The 21545-nt window shown below is 35.5% G+C and overlaps 1 protein-coding gene across 1 annotated transcript in view; it reads left to right on the top strand.

Moving 5' to 3' along the window:
- Positions 1-21545, top strand: part of LOC120314290 (adhesion G-protein coupled receptor G2-like) — a gene marked incomplete at its 3' end in the record, with an annotated part of 76724 nt that overhangs the window by 39083 nt on the left and 16096 nt on the right. The window contains exons 4-12 of the mRNA XM_039357221.1: positions 1949-1981; positions 5417-5458; positions 8606-8662; positions 9054-9124; positions 9783-9847; positions 18941-18980; positions 19470-19504; positions 19624-19721; positions 20759-20825. Of these exons, the coding sequence (XP_039213155.1) occupies positions 1949-1981; positions 5417-5458; positions 8606-8662; positions 9054-9124; positions 9783-9847; positions 18941-18980; positions 19470-19504; positions 19624-19721; positions 20759-20825 (508 nt within the window). The remainder of the gene's footprint in view (positions 1-1948; positions 1982-5416; positions 5459-8605; positions 8663-9053; positions 9125-9782; positions 9848-18940; positions 18981-19469; positions 19505-19623; positions 19722-20758; positions 20826-21545) is intronic.

Here is a 21545-nt window from a genome sequence, read left to right as displayed (position 1 = left end):
GTATTGAGAAATAGCTTTACTCAAATGTTGAGGTTTGATGATGCTGAGGCTTTATCTTGGAAACCGGTTTGGCATAGAAAGAAAGCTAGAGTTAGGTTTAAAAATGTGGTTTAAAATTCCACTGAATGGGTTAAAAAGGTTGTTGACACTTGGATTGTTTTAATAACAAATGAAATAGGTGATTCTGTAAAAGGATATTTTTTGTAACATGGAGGGGTAAATTTTACTTAATTGATTGATAGAATATATATTTAAAATAGACAGAAATGTAGTTCTTTGGACTGATATCTTTATTTTAACCAAGATAGCTATTTTGTAATAGAGGGAGAAAGGAGGTATTTGTGATAAGAGAAATAATAGTATTAATAAATGATGTATTAGTTTAAGCAATAAGCTATATTTAAAAAAATGTAAGGATGTTGCTTTTTGGGATAATATACTTATTTTAGATAGAACCATCATGATAGGGAAAAGAGAAATGAGGGATGCCCGAAGTGTTAATATGTCTATATAAGCTTAATTGGAATATAGTAATTTCTAAAACAGTAAAGCTTAAAAACAGGACTTGGACATAATTGAAATGTGATTGATGACCGATTGGATTGATTGAGCTTTTTTTTATAAATGCAATAATTTTAATTGGTAAAATAATATGTAGGAAATAGAGAGGGAACTTTTAAGGAATTAATTTGTGATATATGTATGATTTTGTTCTTGGATAATTGATAGCCCAATCACCACGTTGTTTCTTAAGCACTTTTATGTAAAAATGAAAAAAAAACAATAAAATTTCTTCATAAAAAAATTATGTTATTAAGAGGTTCTCCTAAATTAAGGTAAGCAACTTATGCTGCCACTGAAATTATGCCATTTTGTTTTTCAAAAATAAGAATAAGAATGGGAATGCAAGGCCTCTGGGAGAAAAATAGCTTCCCTTTTCACCTTAATATCTTCTCATAGACTGGCTTCTATATAGCTGCAAATCAATTCTCATTGCCAACATTTGGCCATTTTGTGAGTTATTTTTTTCCATACGTCATGCCATTGAGGATTGTTAAAGACATAGGAAAAAACTATTTACCTTCCAGGCTTTCTGCTTTTATTTTCATCCTTTAAAAAAATTACCTCAGAATGCAAAAATGGGATTGAAAAACTTGCTTCTGCAATAAGATCACTATAGTCCATGTTCTGTTTTAGAATCAGAGCCATCGAAGCAAGGCAGGAGTAACAAAACACAACTTCTTTATTGAGATCACAAACAGAACAGAACAACAAACAAAATGGCGCTGGCCCCTTTATACTCCCTTTTGCAGGGACAGCATCAGCCTATCAATGCAAGGCTAGTCTCCTACCTTTCACATGCTCGCAAGGCTGGAGACAGCTTGTCTGGTTCCAGGCAACCACATGGTCTGCCTGGGCCTTCTATAACCTCCTGAGCCTGCTAGTCATTCAGCAGGCCCAGGACATAACGCTCCAGAAATCCTTTTTTCAACCACCCTGTCCTAAAGCTGAAACAAACTATTTCCCTACTGTTTAGACCAGACCCTACTGGTTCTAGTTCTGTTTTCTAAAGTAACAAAGATATTAACATAACATAACTTTTCCTTGTCTTTTGCCACAGTTCTTTGTTGTGCTCAGTTGACAAAGTTATTCCCCAAACCATGATTGAGTTCTTATGAGAAAGTTTGGAAAATTCACATTTCAGTTTATAAACAATGTAAGATTATGACTGTTTTTATTCTCCTGCTTTTTAAATAAATAAAAACTGTTTCTTTATTTACAGCAGATTCATCCATTGTCAGTTTTGTCACCTTTCCTAACAGTGCTACAGGCAAGATTTTTCCTTAAAAAAATTGACATAGAGTAGGTTTAGTTTTTATTACTTTTCTTCTGTTACTTTTATTACTTTTCTTCTATTGTATTAACTTTTGTGTTTTTGTATTCTTAGATTTGTCTTCAGTTGGAACTCTGGACACTACAGGTAAGAGTGGGTTGCTTCTAGTTATGTAGAAAACATCTACTTTTAATTTCAGTAGAGATAGATTAAAAACTGTTTGGCTTAAAGCAGTATGGTACCATAGAATACCAAATTAAACAAAATACCAAATCATCCTGTAAACCAGTGGTTCTCAACCTTCCTAATGCCGCAACCCTTTAATACAGTTCCTCATGTTGTGGTGACCCCCAACCCCCCATCCAGCTGGCCGGGGGGGGGTATCAAAAACTTGGCCAAAAAAAAAAAAGGAAAAAATGGGAAAGTATAGGTAGTCCTCGACTTATAACAATTCGCTTAGTGACTGTTAGAAGTTACAACAGAACTGGAAAAGTGAATTAATAATCATTTTTCACACTTATGATTGTTGCAGCATCCCCAGGGTCGTGTGATTTACATTCGGATGCTTGACAACTGATTCATACTTATGACATTCACAGTGTCCTAGAGTCACATGATCAATGGCCGGGGGGCATGGCCAGCTGATCACTCAGGTTGCAGAGTGCCTGTGGGGGGGAATCTGTGGGTCTCTGGGATGGGACTGGGGTGGGTGCCTGCCTTCCTTCCCTCGTCCCTTCCTTCCTTCTTTTCTTCCTTTCCTTCACCTCCCTTAGTCTCTTCCTCCTTCCCTCCCTCTCTCCCATTATCCCTTCCTTCCTTCTTTCCTTCCTTTCCTTCACCTTAGTCTCTTCCTCTTTCCCACCCTCTCCCATTGTCCCTTCCTTCCTTCCTTCTTTCTTTCCTTTCTTTCCCCTCCCTTAGTCTCTTCCTCCTTCTCTCCCTCTCTCCCATTGTCCCTTCCCTCCTTCCTTCTTTCCTTTCCTTCACCTCCTTCTTAGTCTCTTCCTCCTTCCCACCCTCTCCCATTGTCCCTTCCTTCCTTCCCTTCCCCTCCCTTAGTCTCTTCCTCCTTCCCTCCCTCTCTCCCATTGTCCCTTCCTTCCTTCCTTCCTTCCTTCCTTCCTTCCTTCCTTCCTTCCTTCCTTCCTTCCTTCCTTCTTTCCTTCCTTTCCTTTCCTTTCCTTTCCTTTCCATTACCTCCTTCTTAGTCTCTTCCTCCTTCCCACCCTCTCTCCCATTGTCCCTTCCTTCCTTTCCTTCCCCTCCCTTCCTTCCTTCCTTCCTTCCTTCCTTCCTTCCTTCCTTCCTTCCTTCCTTCCTTCCTTCCTCTCCTTCTTAGTCTCTTCCTCCTTCCCACCCTCTCCCATTGTCCCTTCCTTTCCTTCCCCTCCCTTAGTCTCTTCCTCCTTCCCTCCCTCTCTCCCATTGTCCCTTTCTTCCTTCCCTTCACCTCCTTCTTAGTCTCTTCCTCCTTCCCTCCCTCTCTCCCATTGTCCCTTCCTTCCTTCTTTCCTTCCTTTCCTTCCCCTCAGTCTCTTCCTCCTTCCCTCCCTCTCTCCCATTGTCCCTTCTTTCCTTCCTTCCTTCCTTCCTTCCTTCCTTCCTTCCTTCCTTCCTTCCTTCCTTCCTTCCTTCCTTCCTTCCCTTCACCTCCTTCTTAGACTCTTCCTCCTTCCCACCCTCTCACATTATTCCTTCCTTTCTTCCCTCTCTCATTGTTCCTTACTTCCATCCCTCTTTGTTCCTTCCTTCCTCCCCCCCCCCACCCACCACCCCCTGCCCAGGAAGGGACAAGGGGAGCGGGAGAGGCTGCCAGCATGGCTGGGGGTTTTGCTGCCGGCAAACCTGCCTTTGCACAGGCAGAGACAGGAGAGCTCCGCCCAGCTCACTTGCTCAGCTTTGCCAAAAGACGTGCCGCTTGCTAAGCTAGCAGAAGCTCCAGAATCAGCGCCGGGCTACAGCTGATTTGCGCTTCTGCTAAATTAGCCAGTGGCTTGTTTTCTATCAAAGCTTGAGCAAGTTTGCTGGGCAGGAGCCAAGGAGAGCAGCTACAGCTGCAGAAGCGCGGATCAGCTGTAGAGGCTCGCCCCGATCCTGGGCAAGAGGGAAGGAAGGAAGGATGGAAGGGACAAGGGGGAGAGGGAGGGAAGGAAGGACAGAGAGGGAGGCGAAGGAAAGGAAGGAAGAAAGGGACAATGGGAGAGGGAGGGAAGGAGGAAGAGACCAAGAGGGAGGGAAGGAAAGGAAGTTCCAGCCAGGAGAGGCTTGCCAGCCCGGCTGCCGAGAAACAGAAGAGTGCAAACCCAAGGAGAAGAAGGTGGCAGTTTCCTCCCAAAGGAAATTATCAACATGATTTTAATAATCCTCAAAGGGATAGGCTGGTATTTAATTATAATAAAATAGACCCAACTATATACAGTATAATTGACATTGTTTAGGGGATTTAATAGGGGATTCCTGTCTTAAGGAGTAATGGAGATGAAATTAGATTGAATTATTACTGTAAAGCAGCAATTCAGTCAATAAATTTGGGTCTCCTTAAGTGAGAGAAAAAAACAAAGGTATTGTAAAGTAAATGGTACAGTCGTGCAATATTTTGAACAAGAGGTAATAAGAAAATTGCAGTGGAATTTGGAGAAAGAAAATGATATTTCAACACAGAAAATAAAATATAATCACTCTTATTTTTCTTGGAACCAAGCAAAAACAAAGAAAGTCTGAAAGATCTTAATAATTAAATTGCAGATCTTTAAAATGCTAATAGAGGTATTTTCTTCATAAGGCTAAATTTCTGTTTGGCATATTCTTCAGGCAAAACAGCCAAAGCCAAAGGAAAATATGAAATGGTGATAGAACACCTCTATATTAGCTCATTGTGTTTATCAGAACAGCCAATCATCATAATCCAATATAAAGTTGGGATGGTACACCACAATTGTTTGAAGAAGCCACAAGTCTCTTGATAGAATTTTTTTTAATTTGTTATTCTTTCAATATAAAGAACAATAGAAAAAAGGGGAAAATAGAAATATACACTACACCCAAAAAAGGAAACAACAAAAATATATGAATGAAATATTTGAAATAATCTTTCAGCTCAGTAATTAAACCTTAATACACAATGATAAATTAGACTAAATTCAATAGTGCCAGTTCAAAAGCACCAAGTGAACACATAGTTCAAGACTATAAATTTAGAATCATGTTCTCTTTCCAGTATTGAAAAGTAATATTTCTTAACAATGAGTCCCACTTGTTACAGCCATAATCCTTGATACAGTTGTATTCCACATTTTTGTGTATCTAAGGATTGGCCTTCCCATAGAAAATTCCTTAATATCTTATCAATCTGCTTAAATAGCTTAATTTTTACATTTACTATTGTTAATATCAGTATAATAATCATATATTATTAATATATATTATTAATACTATATATAAAATATGTGTGTATATTAATGATATATTAGTATATCATTGTAAGTGAAAATCAATATTGTATGACAAAAAGTATAATTTTATATAATTCTAGAACTGTACAGTATAATTTATTAAACATTATCTCATTTCATTTTTCCTTAGAAACAACAAATATAATGGAACTTGACTTTTCAAAAATAGATGGTATGTATATTATTATTATTATGATACATAACATTGTGAATTCACTGCTGCCAATTCTGTAGCTGGTATTGATTTTCATTCACATTAAATTTTTCCCAAGAACTTAGGATGCTCTAAAATATATCACTAGTCTATGTGTGGATCGAAGCAGTGTGGCCTTTTGTAATTGACAAATGAAAATTTTGCCAGTGAACGTATTTCCTAACTAACTGCCATTCAAGGCTTTTTGCTATGGACCATGGTATTACCACATCAACTATCCATACTTTATTCTTTTCAACTACAGTTGAATCTGGTATATTATATGCCAAAGTACCCATCTTCCTTAATACATTAACAATTGTCAATAAGAAAGCGAAAAAGTTTTGATAGTGGATATTGCAATACCTGAAGATAGGAAAAGAAAAAGAAAAAGCAATTTAATTACATTTAGTTTACACCAACACCATTCACTATATCCTTCCATTTCTTTTTATCCTTTCAAACCATCTTTATATCAGGAACCCTTGATTAGGACTCCACAATAAATCACAATAAATCCTAACACTTCACAGTTTAGCTTAATTTCTTGGATTGACTAAGAGTAGACTGGCAGACACAGCTCAGTAAATTCAAAATCTTTATTGCACTATAGATTAAAATAATTTAAGTGCAGTTGTAGGTGTACTGTACTCAAGTATTGATAGCCCACACAACATGGATTTAAACACCAAATTTTCTTCCACCTGCCTTTCCAAATTAAAAGATAATTGGCATAGCACTTTGCAACCATGAAGCTGAACAATTATTGAATGTTTAAACGATGCCTTGGAAAAGCCGGTTTCCACTTGCCAGTCTCCACTCTTATCACTTTATTCTTTTTTTTTTTGGCCTCTCCCTCCTCTTCTGAATCTAGTAAATTCCATAATAATCAAAGGATTAACAGGATAACAGAATAATAGAGTTGGAAGGGACCTTGGAGACCTTCTAGTCCAACCCCCTGCTCAAGCTGGAAACCCTATACCATTTCAGACAAATGGTTGTCCAATCTCTTCTTAAAAACTTCCAGTGATGGATCATCCACAACTTCTGGAGGCGAGCCATTCCACTGATTAATTGTTCTAACTGTCAGGAATGTTCTCCTTAGTTGTAGGCTGCTTCTCTTCTTGATTAGTTTCTATCCATGGCATCTTGTTCTGCCTTCAGATGCTTTGGAGAATAGGTTGACCCCCTCTTTTTTGTCATAAACCTTTAGATATTGGAACACTTGCTATTATGTCATCACTAGAAGGAAGGAAGGAAGGAAGGAAGGAAGGAAGGAAGGAAGGAAGGAAGGAAGGAAGGAAGGAAGGAAGGAAGGAAGGAAGGAAGGAACAAATGAAATTGTGAGTCCCCATGTACAAAAGATATACCGTATATGCCGGCGTACAAGGCGACCCAGCGTATAAGACGACCCCCGTCTTTATCGCCGAGCCGCATTCCTAGAACGTCATCTTATACACCAGAAACTACCAGTATTTCCGGCGTATAAGACGACTCGGCGTATAAGACGACCCCCGTCTTTGGCGCCGATTTCAGCGCTCGCGGAAGTCGCCTTATACGCCGGCATTTACGGGTAGTTAAGACAGTCTTGGGCTAGGTCACCAATGGACTTTAGAAAACTTGTTGAATTAACAGATGATTATCTCAGGGCAGAGGCAATGCCACAACAGGAAATTAGGTAAACCATCTTAAAAAGCATATCATTTACAAACAGAGAGGCATTTAAATCTTTGACACAGGATAGTTCAATGTTTGAAAATCCTGCTTAGAAAAAAGAAGAGGTAAAGCATTACTTTAGGTTGCTTGCTCATTGCATGGCAACAAGGATGGCATAACAAATAAAATTCATGACATCTGCTATAAAGGAAATCTACCAAAAGTCAGGAGGAAATAAAATTGATAAATACTCCAAATGCTCAAGTTGGTTGCTTCTCATGACGGAGGAATCATTTTCTTATATACAATTTTCCTCATTTACAATCAATTTCATTTCATCATTCCACCAAGCATCATTTTTATACTTCCCTTTAATGTGCTTTGGGCTAAACAAATAAATTTCCTTGCTATACTTTGTTTAATACAAATATACTTTACATTAATATATTTCTGTGGGCTTTTTATAAAAGAATTATTTTCTTTTTTTCCCAAGGAACTTCCAATTAATCTTTCCTTAATTTAATTTTTTTTTCTGTTGAAGGATTCTTCTGTCTTCTAATACTTTTATATATGGACTTTCTCTTTCTGTAATGATTCCATATATCATTCTACTTTTACTTCATGTCCATTTTCTTCCCAGATCCTCTCTTCATGTTATCAAATAAAAGTCTGTTCTGTTGCAGCCTTTATTAAATCCTTTGATCTTTCATCATAAACAGTTAAATCAGCCATGAATTAAATCAGATTAATTCCTTTGCATATGAATGCATCAATAGATAGGCTGAAATCTTGTTCAAAGCAAACATCTACAAAAGCAAGACCAATATTCAGTTCTATTTCATTTATCCTCCATCTCTTAGTGTCAGAAAAATATTCTGCCTGTCTGTCTAAATTTTATTTCATTTTTATCTCATGTCATTAATTCATTAGGTTTACCATATGTTCATGTTACAATCTAAATTGCAATCATTCATCTGATGTTAACAGATGGGCCAATAAATATTGATTTCCTATGCCTATAAGAACTTCTGCTAACTGAAGCTAATGTTTAAAAAAATCAGATACTGTAGTTATTAGTTTCAGTTATCCTATGCTACATGAAGCATTCCCTGCTAAAACTCCATTTTAACACATTTTGTCCAAAATTTACAAGTGTTAACTAAAGCCCAGTTTTATCCCCAGCATTCTTATGTTGTTTTGTATAAATAAGAATCTTTAATCTAAAGACAACTTTGTAAGCCAAGATACCATGATTTTCCCTGTTGCTCTTATTTTTTTGTAAGCAATTCCATTCTTTTGCGTTTGGAATTCATGTATTTAGCTGGATTTATAATATTGGACCTAGCTCATTTTAAAAAGTGACACATGCAATACTCATATTTTGGTTCCATGCTAGGAGCTATTTTAAGTTAGGAAAAGTGTACCGATTATATAAAAATGCAAATTCCTTTTTTTACTCATGTTTTGTAGGAGCAAACATTTTATATAAGAAAGTGTGTAAGTTATCAGATATCTGTAAAGACTCAGGTTAGTATTCTTAATTTTTTTACTTGATATCAAATATGTTTAATAGACTATTGTGTTGTTTGGCTTCACTTCTGTTTTAGATTTAAAGGTCCTTGCCTTGCTTTCCTGCACAGAGAATGTAGAAAGGAGGATATGTGATCATGCAAGCTGGTTCTTATAATATCAGATTATAGTTTGTCATATAACGAAATGAGGACAAACACTATATAGAAGTATTTATCCTCAAACTTTCTTTCTATGCGAAGGACAGAATATCAGTGTATAATCACATAAGGAAGCTAAAGAATAAAAGAGAAAATATATTCTTTCTTATTTTACTAAAATATATGCTTTAATTTCTAAACCAAAATTATTCCTAATGCAAAAGTTTTTTCTCTCTCTTCTTTTTCAGTTTTCTACATGGGCAGTACAAAATTTCAAATTCGTGAAAACAATTCAGATACTTCATATAACCTAACAGTAGTAAGAGTCCTTATTATTGTTGTTATTTTGTGACCAAACTTCAGTTTCCTATTTATTTATTTATTTATTTATTTATGAGACTTATATACCGCTTTAAGGGCAAGCACTCTCTAAGCGGTGTACACCAGTAAGCAATGTATATATATATATATTTACATTGCCCCCAACAATCTGGGTCCTCATTTTACCTACCCCGGAAGGATGAAAGGCTGAGTCAACCTTGAGCCGGTGAGATTTGAACCGCTGACCGGCTGAACACAGTCAGCTAAAGTGGCCTGCAGTACTGCACTCTAACTGCTGCGCCACCTCGGCTCTTTTTATTGGGGTTATTAACCATTGTCACAATCCTAATGTTGCATAATTAAAAGAGTTACAGTTGACATTAACTGTCTAGACATAAAGTAAGTGGTAAATAGTACTGAAAATAAATTTGCCTCTGCTTGGTCCCCTGGAATGGAATAATTGCTTTGTATTATAATTTACTCATTCTGTAATTAAAATTTTGTTAGGTTTCATTCACAATACATTCTTTGCTATGAATAATAATTAATAATCTGTGCCCTATCAGGCCATATTATGCTGCTATGCCCATTATATTCTCTAGATGCAGACAATATATAAAAGTATAATGTATTTATGAGTTCCATATTGTTTTTAGAAATATCCTGGCAATAACACTAATCTGTACCAGTTAAAAGTTTATTCAACCCAACCAGAAATCAAGTGAGTACTTTAAAAATATAGATCTTTCTTCCTTGCCAGTGTTGCATGCAAGTCATCTTTAAAATACTTTTGTGTTTTAATACATTTGGAAGAAAAAAAAACTTTTAAATTTATCACTTCTGGTTTACTACAATCTATTTACATACTGCCAAATTAATTTCATGCCTCTTCATCACAAGTCCTTTGCAGATATAAGATTATCCACGTATACCAGTTTACTTTCAGTGAAATCAGCAGTGCTAATATGCAATGTTCAGTATAGATATTCACCATACTTTTATATGTATTTGATTGGTGTGTTGGTGTTGGTTTTCTGCCTGGCTATGTCATTTTTCACTGAATGGTCCTTTTCTAATTTGTTTTGGAACTACTATGCAATGGCTACATATATAGTTACATAGTTATCTTTTAAAAAACTACTTGGTATCCTAACCTTTTCTTGAATCATGGAAGAATGTTACTTTTCCTAAATTTTGGCTATTTTCTCCTGTTCCTTATTGTTCAGTAAACAATTGAAATAATAAATGAGGGCACAGTACTTCCTAAAATAATTACTTTTTAAAACCTTATCTTAATCTTAAACAATGATATAGAATCCTTGACTTCAAGTAAAGATATTTTACCTTTTCTTATAACTTTGTAATTAGCAATAAAAAAATAAACAGTTTAGTGGAATTCACATTGAAACTAGCACACTTGCCTGGTTTAGGGATGGAGCAATGTAAGAGATCTCAAGTAATACTTAAGGAAAAATTTCTTCTACTCTCATCAACAAAAGTTGGGGCTATTTGTTATATAGCAGGGGTCCTCAACCTATGGTCCACGGCCTGGGACTGAGCCGCAGGCTCTTGGCCAGTGGGCTGTGGAAATGGCTGACTGGTGCCTACATGCTTGGGTGCGCATTCCCTCCATTTGTGCTAGCGCCCGCATCCCCATTTGCGCATACACATAGGCATAAACAGGGATGCTAGTGTGGGGCGGATGTCCACAGCCCATTTGTGCATGCACCGCTAGCCCGGGTGGTTTGCGTGGCCCATTTGTGCATGTGTGAACAGGCTGCTAGCTGCTGTGGGAGGTGTGCGGCTGTTCGCACATGCACACGTGCCAGCACATGCCTCATGCGCAAACAGAGCTACTAGTGCCACGCCAGTGTGCATGGCCCCATGCGTGCACACACACACCAATTTTGAAGCTGTTCTCCTTCCCTCCAGTCTGCGAGCCCGGAAAGGTTGGAGTATCCACAATAGAAATTAGATGCTTTAGTTTTGATTACTAAATAGGCAAATATCCCCACTCATAAGTGAAAAATGGATAGTTAAATTACTATTTATATTGCATATTTGTTTTTTCTAGTGATCCCCTTTGTCGATAATCACAAGATCCCTTTTCAAATCAGGAGGGACAGTAATTTAAAATCTCCCTGACAGATAATTCCAGTAAGGTACCACTGCTTAGACTAAACCTCCTGTTGCCTCTTAGCCTCTCCAGCTTTTCTACACAGATTTCTGCCTTTAGCCCAGCATTAGGCATATTAGGCAGAAAGATCTCTGGATTTAATTGCCTCTAGCACAGAATTATAGAACTCAATAAATGCTTCATCAACCCTGAAGCACATATTTTACTGTAATAAGAAATTCCCATATTAAACAAGCCAAATTTCTACATTTAAAATGGAATTAACTGGAAAGGTGAAATATAGCATAAAATGAAGGAAGACAATAACTACAAACAGAATCTGCCAAATAAATGTGTACTAAAGTAATGAAAGTAGCTACATTATTTCCTTATATGGGTTTTTGAGTTTCAGCAAGGTTCAGAGTTCATTATAATTGGAAATGAGATTATCTTTGTCTCCAGATTTTGGATATTTAGAACCTGATTGTTCCTCTTATCAGCATCTCCTCCATTTCTCTTCTTTCTGAATCCTATCTTTCACTTTGTAGAAAATGGAGATAAACTCACTGGGAAAATTGTTGGATAGAATAGAATAGGATAAGATAAGATAAGATAAGATAACCTTTATTGTCATTTTTTTTACTGTGGGCACAATAGTACACATCAAAAATGAAATTTAGTTGCCCGCTCTCAAAGTGAAACACATATATGACACACACCTAAACATACTATGTACAACATATGTATAGACCCACACCCCTACATATATATAACAAATAAATATTAAATACTGTCCATCTTGAATATATAACGGAAGAAGGCAGCTTGAGAGTTCACAAGGTTAATGCTGTATTGAATGAAACTATGGCTGAATCTGGATGTTCAGGTATTTTTGGTAATTTAGCTTTTTCCATATATCGCGTTATTTTTTCCTTAGAGATTTCTTCTATATCATATAATTTTTCATAAAATTCTTTATTTTTTATTGTTTCATTTTGAAATTGTAGACATCCTTTCCCATCTTGTAGTTTATTTATCAATTTCTTCTCCTTTTCTTTTTTCAATTTATAAGCTATCCATCTACCCAGTTTATTAGCATTTTCAAAGAAGTTTTGTTTTGCCTTTTTAATTTGTTGGGCCATTTCTTCAGCTTCTATTAAGTTTAGTTTGTGTTTTATTATCTCCATTTGCTTTTTACAAGTTTTCTTTTGTGGGTCTATTTGTAATTCTAGTTCCAGTTTTTTAAGGTCTTCCTTTAACTTTGTTTGTTGTTGTTTTTCCTTATTCTTTTTTGCCATATACATTATGGCTAAATCTCTAAAGTATGCTTTGGCTGTGACCCAAACGTTTTGTCTCTTCTTTCTTGTTTTCTTTAAAAAAAATTCCATTTCCTTTACTGCTATTTGTGTAAATTCTTTCTCTTTTAATAAAGCTTGATTCAACAACCATCTGAGCTTTTTCTTTGTTCCTCTCCAGGTCATCTTTATCAGATTATGGTCTGCCCATATATTGGTTTCTATCTCAGTCTCATGTATATTCATTTTTAGTTCAGAGGATAGCCATATCATGCCAATTCTAGACCATGATTTGTGCCTATTCAAAAAAAATGTATTCTGAGATTTTGGGGGATTTTTTTTTTCTGTCCACATATCCTGTATACAAATTTCTTCTGCCATTTTGAAAAAGGCCTTAGGTGTTATATTTCTTCCTTTTTTCCCTATTTTACTGCTTTTATAGTCTAGTTTTCTGTCTGTATTTCATTGAAATCTCCTAACAAACAAATGTTTTGATATTCTGTTTCCACTATTTTCTTATGTAGTTTTTGGTAAAATTCTTCTTGTTTGTTGTTTGGTGCATATATTGCTATCATCACTATCTGTTTATGATTTATCATTATTTCCACCATTAATATTCTTCCTTCTTCATCTGCATAGACTTGTTTGGAGTCCACTGTCTCTTTAATATATAAAACTACTCTTTTCTTTTGTTGTGCTGATGAGAAGTAAAGTTTCCCAATTTTGGGGCATTCCAAAAGTTTATAGTGTTGTCTTTTTATACGTGTTTCTTGAAGGCAGACTATATCCATTTTTAATTTTTGTAGTCGTATGAAAAAAAATTTCCTTTTTGATGGGGAATTCAATCCATTTGAATTCAATCCATTGAGAGGATCCTGTTTTCCTTCTCCATTTTCTTTAATTATATTTAGGTTTTATTTTCCTAGTTGTTCTTGTCTGTCTTTGTTCTCTTGCCTTTGCCCCTTCTTCTTGATCTATATTTTCTATTTCTTCTTCTTCTCTTAGTGCAGCTACCTCTTCTGGTGCAACCTCTCCCTGCTTTCTACATTCCTTGTCTGAAATTCTGAACATTTTTCTTCAAAGAAAGGTCTGTATCTCTCATAGAATTCCATAGTCTGTATCTCTTAGAATCCCAGTTGATTAGAATCCCTTCCGGGAGCAGCCATCTAAAGTTCACTCCTTTTTCTGGACTTCCGATTTTGCGCGGTAGCGACTGGTCGCAGGGTTGCAGATTCTCTGCACCCCTGTGGCTAATTTCGCCCTGCCTGGGGACCCTAAATGGTCTAAGTCACCCCGGAAAGGCAATGAAGAAAAAAGGGTGCTCCAGCGATTCTGGAATAGCGGCGGCCATTCCGTTCGACTTGGGGAAAGCCTTCTAACCCGACAGGAGAAAATCTGGCCATATTGCATTGACCAGCCCAAGCTACTAGCAACCGAAGGCCAAAAACACTAACCAGCACAACTGTGAACAGCGTGTTTGAAACTGGGTGAGAAATTCGATCTTCTCTTTTCTATTCTATATTTAATTTCATGGAAAAGATCCCCAAGAAGCAAAATACCTCCAAAAGGGAAGGAGGGGGATTTCCGCCTCACCTTTATACTAACGGAAGCAGCGAATTAATCTTTTTATGAAGGATCAAAATATATAGAAGTGAAATAAATATAAAATCTGAAATTTAAAACTTAAATCTGGATAAATCTAAAATTGTTTGAATGGTTAAGATTCTCATTTTAATGATAATTGTTCATTTTGGAAATTGAAAAACAAATAGTTGCTGACACCTAGTAGTGGATGAAGACTATGACAGCTATGACTTTAATATAAAACTTGGCAACACCTGGGATAAAGCTAATCTGTGTTTGTGATCTTCAAAGTTTTAACAACAAAGAACAGCTGTGACAAAAAAAGACAATCTGGGATGTAGACAAAGAGAGAATTATAAATTTCAGAAAAAAAATCTTTTTTGAACTATTTGGATTTCAAATATCTATTTAGTTGGAACTCTCAAGCTATTTGCAGAGAAAAGAAAGGAAGAGCAAAACTCAAATTCTTGGCCATCATGGATCAGAGACATGTAGAAAGAACGTATCAAGAAAACATAAATACTTCACAGGAGGAGATATATAGTATACTGCAACTAATTCAAACAACAATGACTTTAAACCACAAAGAAATCCAAAATAACTTTGAAAATATAAATCAATCTATTTCTAAATTAACTTTACAACAAAAAATTCCCAGAAAACAACAACAGAGAAGAAGCAGATAAAACAGATAAATGGATATAGAATTGAGAATAGAGACTTAAAGATGGAACTTAACAAAACAAGGAAACATGATTTAATCCTAGTGGGGGAAAATTCACAAAATTGGAAAAAATAACTTATCCCTTAAGACTACAAAATAAATCTGAGGACAAGAAAACAGATTGGATAAAATGGACTGTAGAGATGTCAGGAACATTGGAGAGAAAGGGAAAAAAAGTTTTTCAACAAACATGGAAAGGCAGAAGCCCCGTACAAAGACGCTTCACCTGATTTACTTATTATATCTACAATAACATTTACGAACATACGGAAAAATCTTTTGATTCAGCAAAATACATTGATTAAGAAAGATACTGGGCAAAGGCAAAAGACTAAAGTGGAAACCAAGAAAATAGATGATGGGACTTACCAAAGAGAATACTTAAAAAAGAAACATTTGTTTGAATATGGTTAAAGAAATAGAAAAGTTTTGGAATATATATGTCATTCTGAGAGGGATGAATTCCTTAAATAATATAGTATACTTTTTTCCCCTTTTTGTTCTCTTTCTCGATATGAATAATATAAAAAAGTTGAAATGACTTAGATAAAGGAAATGTTTTAGATACTTAAATGTGATTGAATTTAAGAAAATTATAATGAATAAAATGTTTTGAATAAGAGTTAAAGGACTAGATGACTAGATGTATTAAATGGAGTATTTAAAGATTAAGCATATTTTTAATTATGTTAAAAATAATTAAAAAAATAGGAAATAAATATATATTAGCTTAGGAGGGATATATATTTCAAGTAGTATGTTATTTTTTATGTTTCTTAATTCTTGCTCTCCTTTCTTCTTCTTTTTTCATTATTTTATCTATTCCTTAAGAAATGTAAAAGTGTGAGATGGTTCATATGGAAAAATAGAGTTAAATTTTTAAATGTAATTAATTTTTGAGAAAATCTTAATCAGTAAGAATATCTAGAATTTGGTGGGAGAAACAAACTAAAATAAGGACTGTAATAAGATCTATGATAAGGCAACCAGAATGATTGCATAGAAAAGAAATATTATATTGATGTGATTATTATTTTTAGGAATATTGGGAATATATTGTTATCTATCAAAACAATGAGAATTGTATTAATTCAATGTTTGCAAAAGAGCATATTTTGGGAAAAGAGGAAATCAACTAAAACCATTATGTGGATTATGGATTATAGAAATCAATTGTTAATGATTGTTTTACAGATGTAACCCAGACAACACACTGTTCACTAATTATTAAGTGATTTATGTTTTTCTAAAAAATCAATAAAATATATTACAAAAAAAAGTTCACTCCTTTTTCAATTAATTTTTTTGGTCAAAAATTGATATTCTTTTTGTGAATCTCTTATCCTTCTAGGAACCTGTTTCAAGACTACAATTTTCTTTTCTTTATACTGCAATGGATCCTCTCTCACTCTTCTCAGTATCTCGTCTCTTGTTGATTTTTTCACGAATATAACATGTACCTCTCTGGGAAGTCTGTGTCTTCTTGCATAACTTGAATTGACTCTAAATGTTTGATCTATCTCTCCTTTCATTTCCTGTTTCCCAATTTTCAAAGCATCTGCTAGCAGCTCTATCATCAGGTCTTATTTGTCTTCCACTATATTCTGAAATCTTAAGAAATAAGATGCCATGTCCATTTCTAGAATTGTCACTGAATCCTCCAAATCTTTATTAACCTGTATCATCCTTTGGTTTTCTTCTTTTATTTCTTCCATCTTTTGGTCAGTTTCCTCTGATTTGTCTTCTACTTTCTGAATTCTTTGTTCATTTTTTATGATCATTTGTTGAAAATTTTCTAATTGTGAGTTTAAATTGTGAATTTTTTCATTTATTTTATTAAAGTTGTCTTTTGTCTCATCATGATTTTTTCTTGTGTCTTCTTTATGTGAAGTTATCACCTCTTGTATTAATTGTAATGTGGTCTGCATTTCTTTCTGAAAATTGTTAGTTTTTTTCTTGCTGGAGCATTGTGTCAATTGATCTCTGGTAAACCAGGCTGGGGGCACCAGAAGACAGTGCTGAGGCGGGTTTCTTGCCTGTTTTAGTCAAGCTTGGAACACTAATTTTTGCTCCTCCCTCAAACTTTTCTATCATTGTTGTCAGTTTTATAGAAAACAAGCAATCTTATAAATAATATCACAATACAATATTTAAACTCCCATTTGTATTTTAAATTGTCCCAAATAGTTCGTGTAGTTCTATAGCAGTGGTTCTCAACCTGTGGGTCGGGACCCCATTTGGGGTTGAACGACCATTTCACGGGGGTCGCCAAACAAGGCTGTCCGCCATTTTTTCCCCCTTTTCTTAGCCACGCCCCTGGCACCCAGTGATGTATAAGTGGTTGGGGGTCACCACAACATGGGGAACTGTATTATGGGGTCGGGCATTAGAAAGATTGAGAACCACTGTTCTATAGCCTTTGTAATCCAATAGTCCAATTTATAGATCCACCACCAAAGAAAGGAGAAAAAAATAGTGAGAGAAAAGATATTTGTAATCCACCAGTGTCTCAGCATCAAGTCCAACAGGAAAAAAACCAAAAGCCACAGTCTACAACGACTCTTCAGTTCAAACTCCCCCCTCCCAAATTTCAGTCAACCAGGCTTTATAATCCAAAGTATCCAGCTGTTCCAGTTAGTAATCCATAGGACCTCCCCAAAAGAAACTAGCCAAGAAATCAATTTTCTTTCTGTCTCTAGGTAGTTCTTAAAGCTGTGAGTCAATTAATGTTTATAATCCAGGCAGGTTTGTTTCAAAGTAATTTATAGTTTCCACCATGCAGAAAAACAACCCAAAAAGTTTTTTCCCTTTTTCCAGCTACAGTCTACAAAGGTGAAAGTTTCCAGGAACATCAAAGAGTCTAGTTTGTTATCTATATCTGGGCTTCAAACCAAGTTCACTCCAGTCATAACAAAATTCAGCTTTTTTTCTTTATTCTACCTCTGACCACTAGATGTCATTAGCTGTCCATTTTTTACCTTTAAGCCCAAGTTATTTCATAAAGTTCACTGTTATTTTCCAAAGAGAAAGAAAGAAAAAAAAACTCAAAGAGTTCTCTCAAACCCCAAATTTATCAAGACTATGTCTCTGTATTATTTCCAAGTTAAAGTTGCAGTCTTCTCTGTTTTTTTCCCCCCAATAGAAATTAAATTGCTGCTTCCTTTCTCATAAGGGACAGTGGCCCCTCATTCATCTGGGGAGCTTTTTTTGCTTTTGGGAAATCATTTTCCAGAGAAAAGGTTTTGAAGTTGTAGAGAAAAGGTAATGTTGTCACCCAGTTCCAGCCACGATGTTCAGATTTGCTAATTAGTGCTTTTCTCAGTTGTCAGTAGCTTCTAACTGGCCGCATAAATACAGGCAGTCTTTCCCCTGCTAGTTAGGAGAGCTTCCTTGAATCAAAAGGATTGACTGCTGTCTCTCCGTGATCAACAAGGATCCCCCCCCTTCTTTGTTGCCTCTCCAGAGCGACTTTAGACCCTTTCAGGTCCCCAGCAGAGTGAAATCGGCCGCGGTAAGCAGAGCCCCGCCATCCTGCACCCATCTCGCTATGATGCCAAACCGGAAGTCTGAAACATGCATTTTTTTTTTAATTTTAGGACTCATATATCTTGCAGACTGTATTGACATGCAGATGGGGGAGTGGAAGAGTGTGGCTAAAGCTAATAGGGAAAGTCTGGAGTGAAAAGACTATAAATTGCAATAAATAGGAAAGGTACTTCTTTGAGAAATCTTATGTGGCGCTAGTGGCACAGGATTTTGCTGTTATGTTATAGAAGTATATTTGTCCTAATTATTATAAATATTGATAAAACTTAAATTAATTTTTGTAGGTTGCTTTCTTACAATATACATACGCAATTATGCTAGTTGGAATTATCATTCTGCAAGTGGTACTTCAGTTGCCCATTATTTTTTCCCCAGTCCTTGTATAGTTCCTGGCTATGGAGAATGGGGAGATTCCTAGGATTGGATGAGATGTGGGGATGGTAAGACTGCATGTTCAGAGAAATTTGTGGAACTTAATTGGCTTCCACCTGTTTCCTAGTGAAAATGAAATCTGGAACTTTTGATTAAGCAAATAAAAATGTCTTTTAGTATTTCAGATTTCAATAAAACACTTCAACGGCTAAGTCAGGTAAGTAATTTATAACATAATACTATAATTAAATATGTAAATGTCTTTTTTATTACAAGTAGTCCTCAACTTACAACCACAATTGAGCCCAAAACTTCTGTTGCTAAGCGAGTCTGTTGTTAATTTTGCCCCATTTTATGACCTTTCTTGCCACAGTTAAGTGAATCACTGCAGTTGTTAAGTTAGTAACATGGTTAAGTGAATCAAGCTTCCCCATTGACTTTGCTTGTCAGAAGGTCACTAAAGGTGATCACATGATCCCGGGACACTGCAACTATCGTGAGTCAGTTGCCAAGTATTTGATCATGTGACCAAGGGATGCTACAACAGTCATAAGTGTGAAAAACGGCCATAAGTCACTTTCTTCAGTGATGTTGTTACTTTGAATGGTCCCTAAATGAAGTGTTGTAAGTTGAGGACTACCTGTATAGAATGCCTATATCAGTGGGACCAAATAATTTATTTTCATTGTATCTTGTTCTCTTGTAGTCGTCTCTCATTCAGTGTAATGACTTAAACCAGAGGTTTGTATTATAACATTTCTCAAATATTATTGCATTATATTTGTATTAAAAATACTGGAAGTTTTAATCAGAAGATGTTATAATAAAATAATCCTAAGCTTTTTTCCTTGTCTTTGCAGTATAGTCAGCTGTATTTTTATAATAAAATTGGAGAAAGGAATGAATATAAGCAACATAGTATCAGAGTTAGAAGAAAAAGCAGAACTAAATCTAATTGGTAAGAAAATTATGAATAGTTTTGTTCTAGACCTACTTGGTAACAGTGGTGCTTGTTTTATCTGTCCCAGTCTTTGAAACTAAGATGATGAAAAAGCTATCAAAAGTCTTCCAAAACAGGATTTTTATTTCAATATTGCATATTCTATTACATAATTTTTGAGTTCTTTTAGTTATGAATATCATTTAAAATATACTTGTAGTGCTGTTTAGTAGTTTTGTATAAATTGTTGAGCAAAGCACAGCACCTGCGGGCAAAGTCATCCAGTTGTTTGAAAGAGTTTTGGAGCAGCTGGGTCAAGCCTTCAAATGACTGTAATCTTTATGCCTACAAAGAGTGGATCCAAAGAGGTGCTTTGTTTGTTTAATTATTTGCACAGGTCTACTCTTTAGACAGAAATTTGCTTTATTCAGACATGACACCAATTGAAATATTCCCTCTTTGAACTTCCCTGCTTTCCTGGTAACAGAGATATAACCCCATTGCCCATTGACACCATTTGAATGATGTCATATTCTGAAGACTCCAGCTGGTTCAGTACAGATGACAGCAGGATAAAAGTCTTTGTGTGTACTGCAATACACATAAGGTATAAGAACCCTGAGTGAAGTGGAAGACAGCCCATTAACTGCTGAGGCTTTTCTCTTGCAAACCTGCCCATTAAACATGTGGGTTGGATCTTACATGATGGCAACATCATTTGATTCATCTGTGAAGGCTAACTTTATTATGAGTACTGATGTAATAGTGGACATAGTAAATAACAGTGATGCTAATTGCATACTGCAGATTTCACAAGCTAATGCAAAGTGAAGGCTAATCTTATCAGTAGTTGTTATTAGATATTATAGCTATCTAGTTCTAAACAACAAATTTCAACTGTGAAGTTCCATGATATGTTGATTGCATAATGATTCTATGTAAGACTAATACTTTATAGGACAAATAGAAGTTAGTCCATCAAAGCATTTAATAGCCTTCACAATATACTAATTAATACTAATATGTATGTGCATATAATTCTTTGTTGTTTACAGAATCATGCTGCTGTTCCATGCAGCCTTTTTCTTGTCCAAATGCCCAAGAGTTGCAACGTCTTCAGTGGTAAGTGTAACCTGCTTTATTTAGAAAGTTTGGAGTTTACTTGTCGTGCTCATTATTTGGTGCACCATAATTCTCAGCACTGAGAGGGGGAAAAATAGAAAAAGTAACATACTTTATAGTCTTATAAACTGATGATGGGACAAAGGTGAGGTAATTTCTTATCCAGTAGACAGTCCGATGTAACTGCTATTCTAAGATAAAATTAAGTCTTTAATAGTTGATTGTATAGTAAGCATAATTTTTAAAATACATCTAAGAAGAATTAGTATGATGACAGAATATTTTTCAAGTCTTACTACCAATAGAATACATATACTGTAGCTCATGATTGAACTGTGGAGAGCTTGGTGCTTCTCTGAGCTTTGTTATTTGAATACAGATGTTTCATTACTGAACTAGGTAACATTTTCAGTGCTAGAAAGGAATGAGGTTTGCTCTCTGTTTTAAAGTGGCTTACTTATTAAAGGGGATATTGTTTTCTCCTTGGTAGTTTCTTGTTTAGGCTGTTGCTTACTGCTTACTTGATTGTCTGAGTTGGTAGTTCTTTGATTAGGGTATTGTTTATTGTTTGTCTGGGGTTTATTCCTGCTTATCTGCGTATTGATTGTGCAGTGAGGAAATGTTTTAGTCTTTTTGTTTCCTGTACATGCTACTCAAAAGAGACAATAGAAAAGCTAAAATCTTTAGTATATATTTTTACCGAACCCCTTGACATGAGAA

Source organism: Crotalus tigris, unplaced genomic scaffold (genome assembly GCF_016545835.1).
Source record: "Crotalus tigris isolate CLP2741 ecotype Arizona unplaced genomic scaffold, ASM1654583v1 scf7180000018879.704157, whole genome shotgun sequence".
NCBI classification, from domain to species: Eukaryota; Metazoa; Chordata; class Lepidosauria; order Squamata; family Viperidae; genus Crotalus; species Crotalus tigris.
The sequence above is the reverse complement of the archived record's forward strand: the minus strand, read 5'-3'. Positions and strand labels throughout refer to the sequence as shown.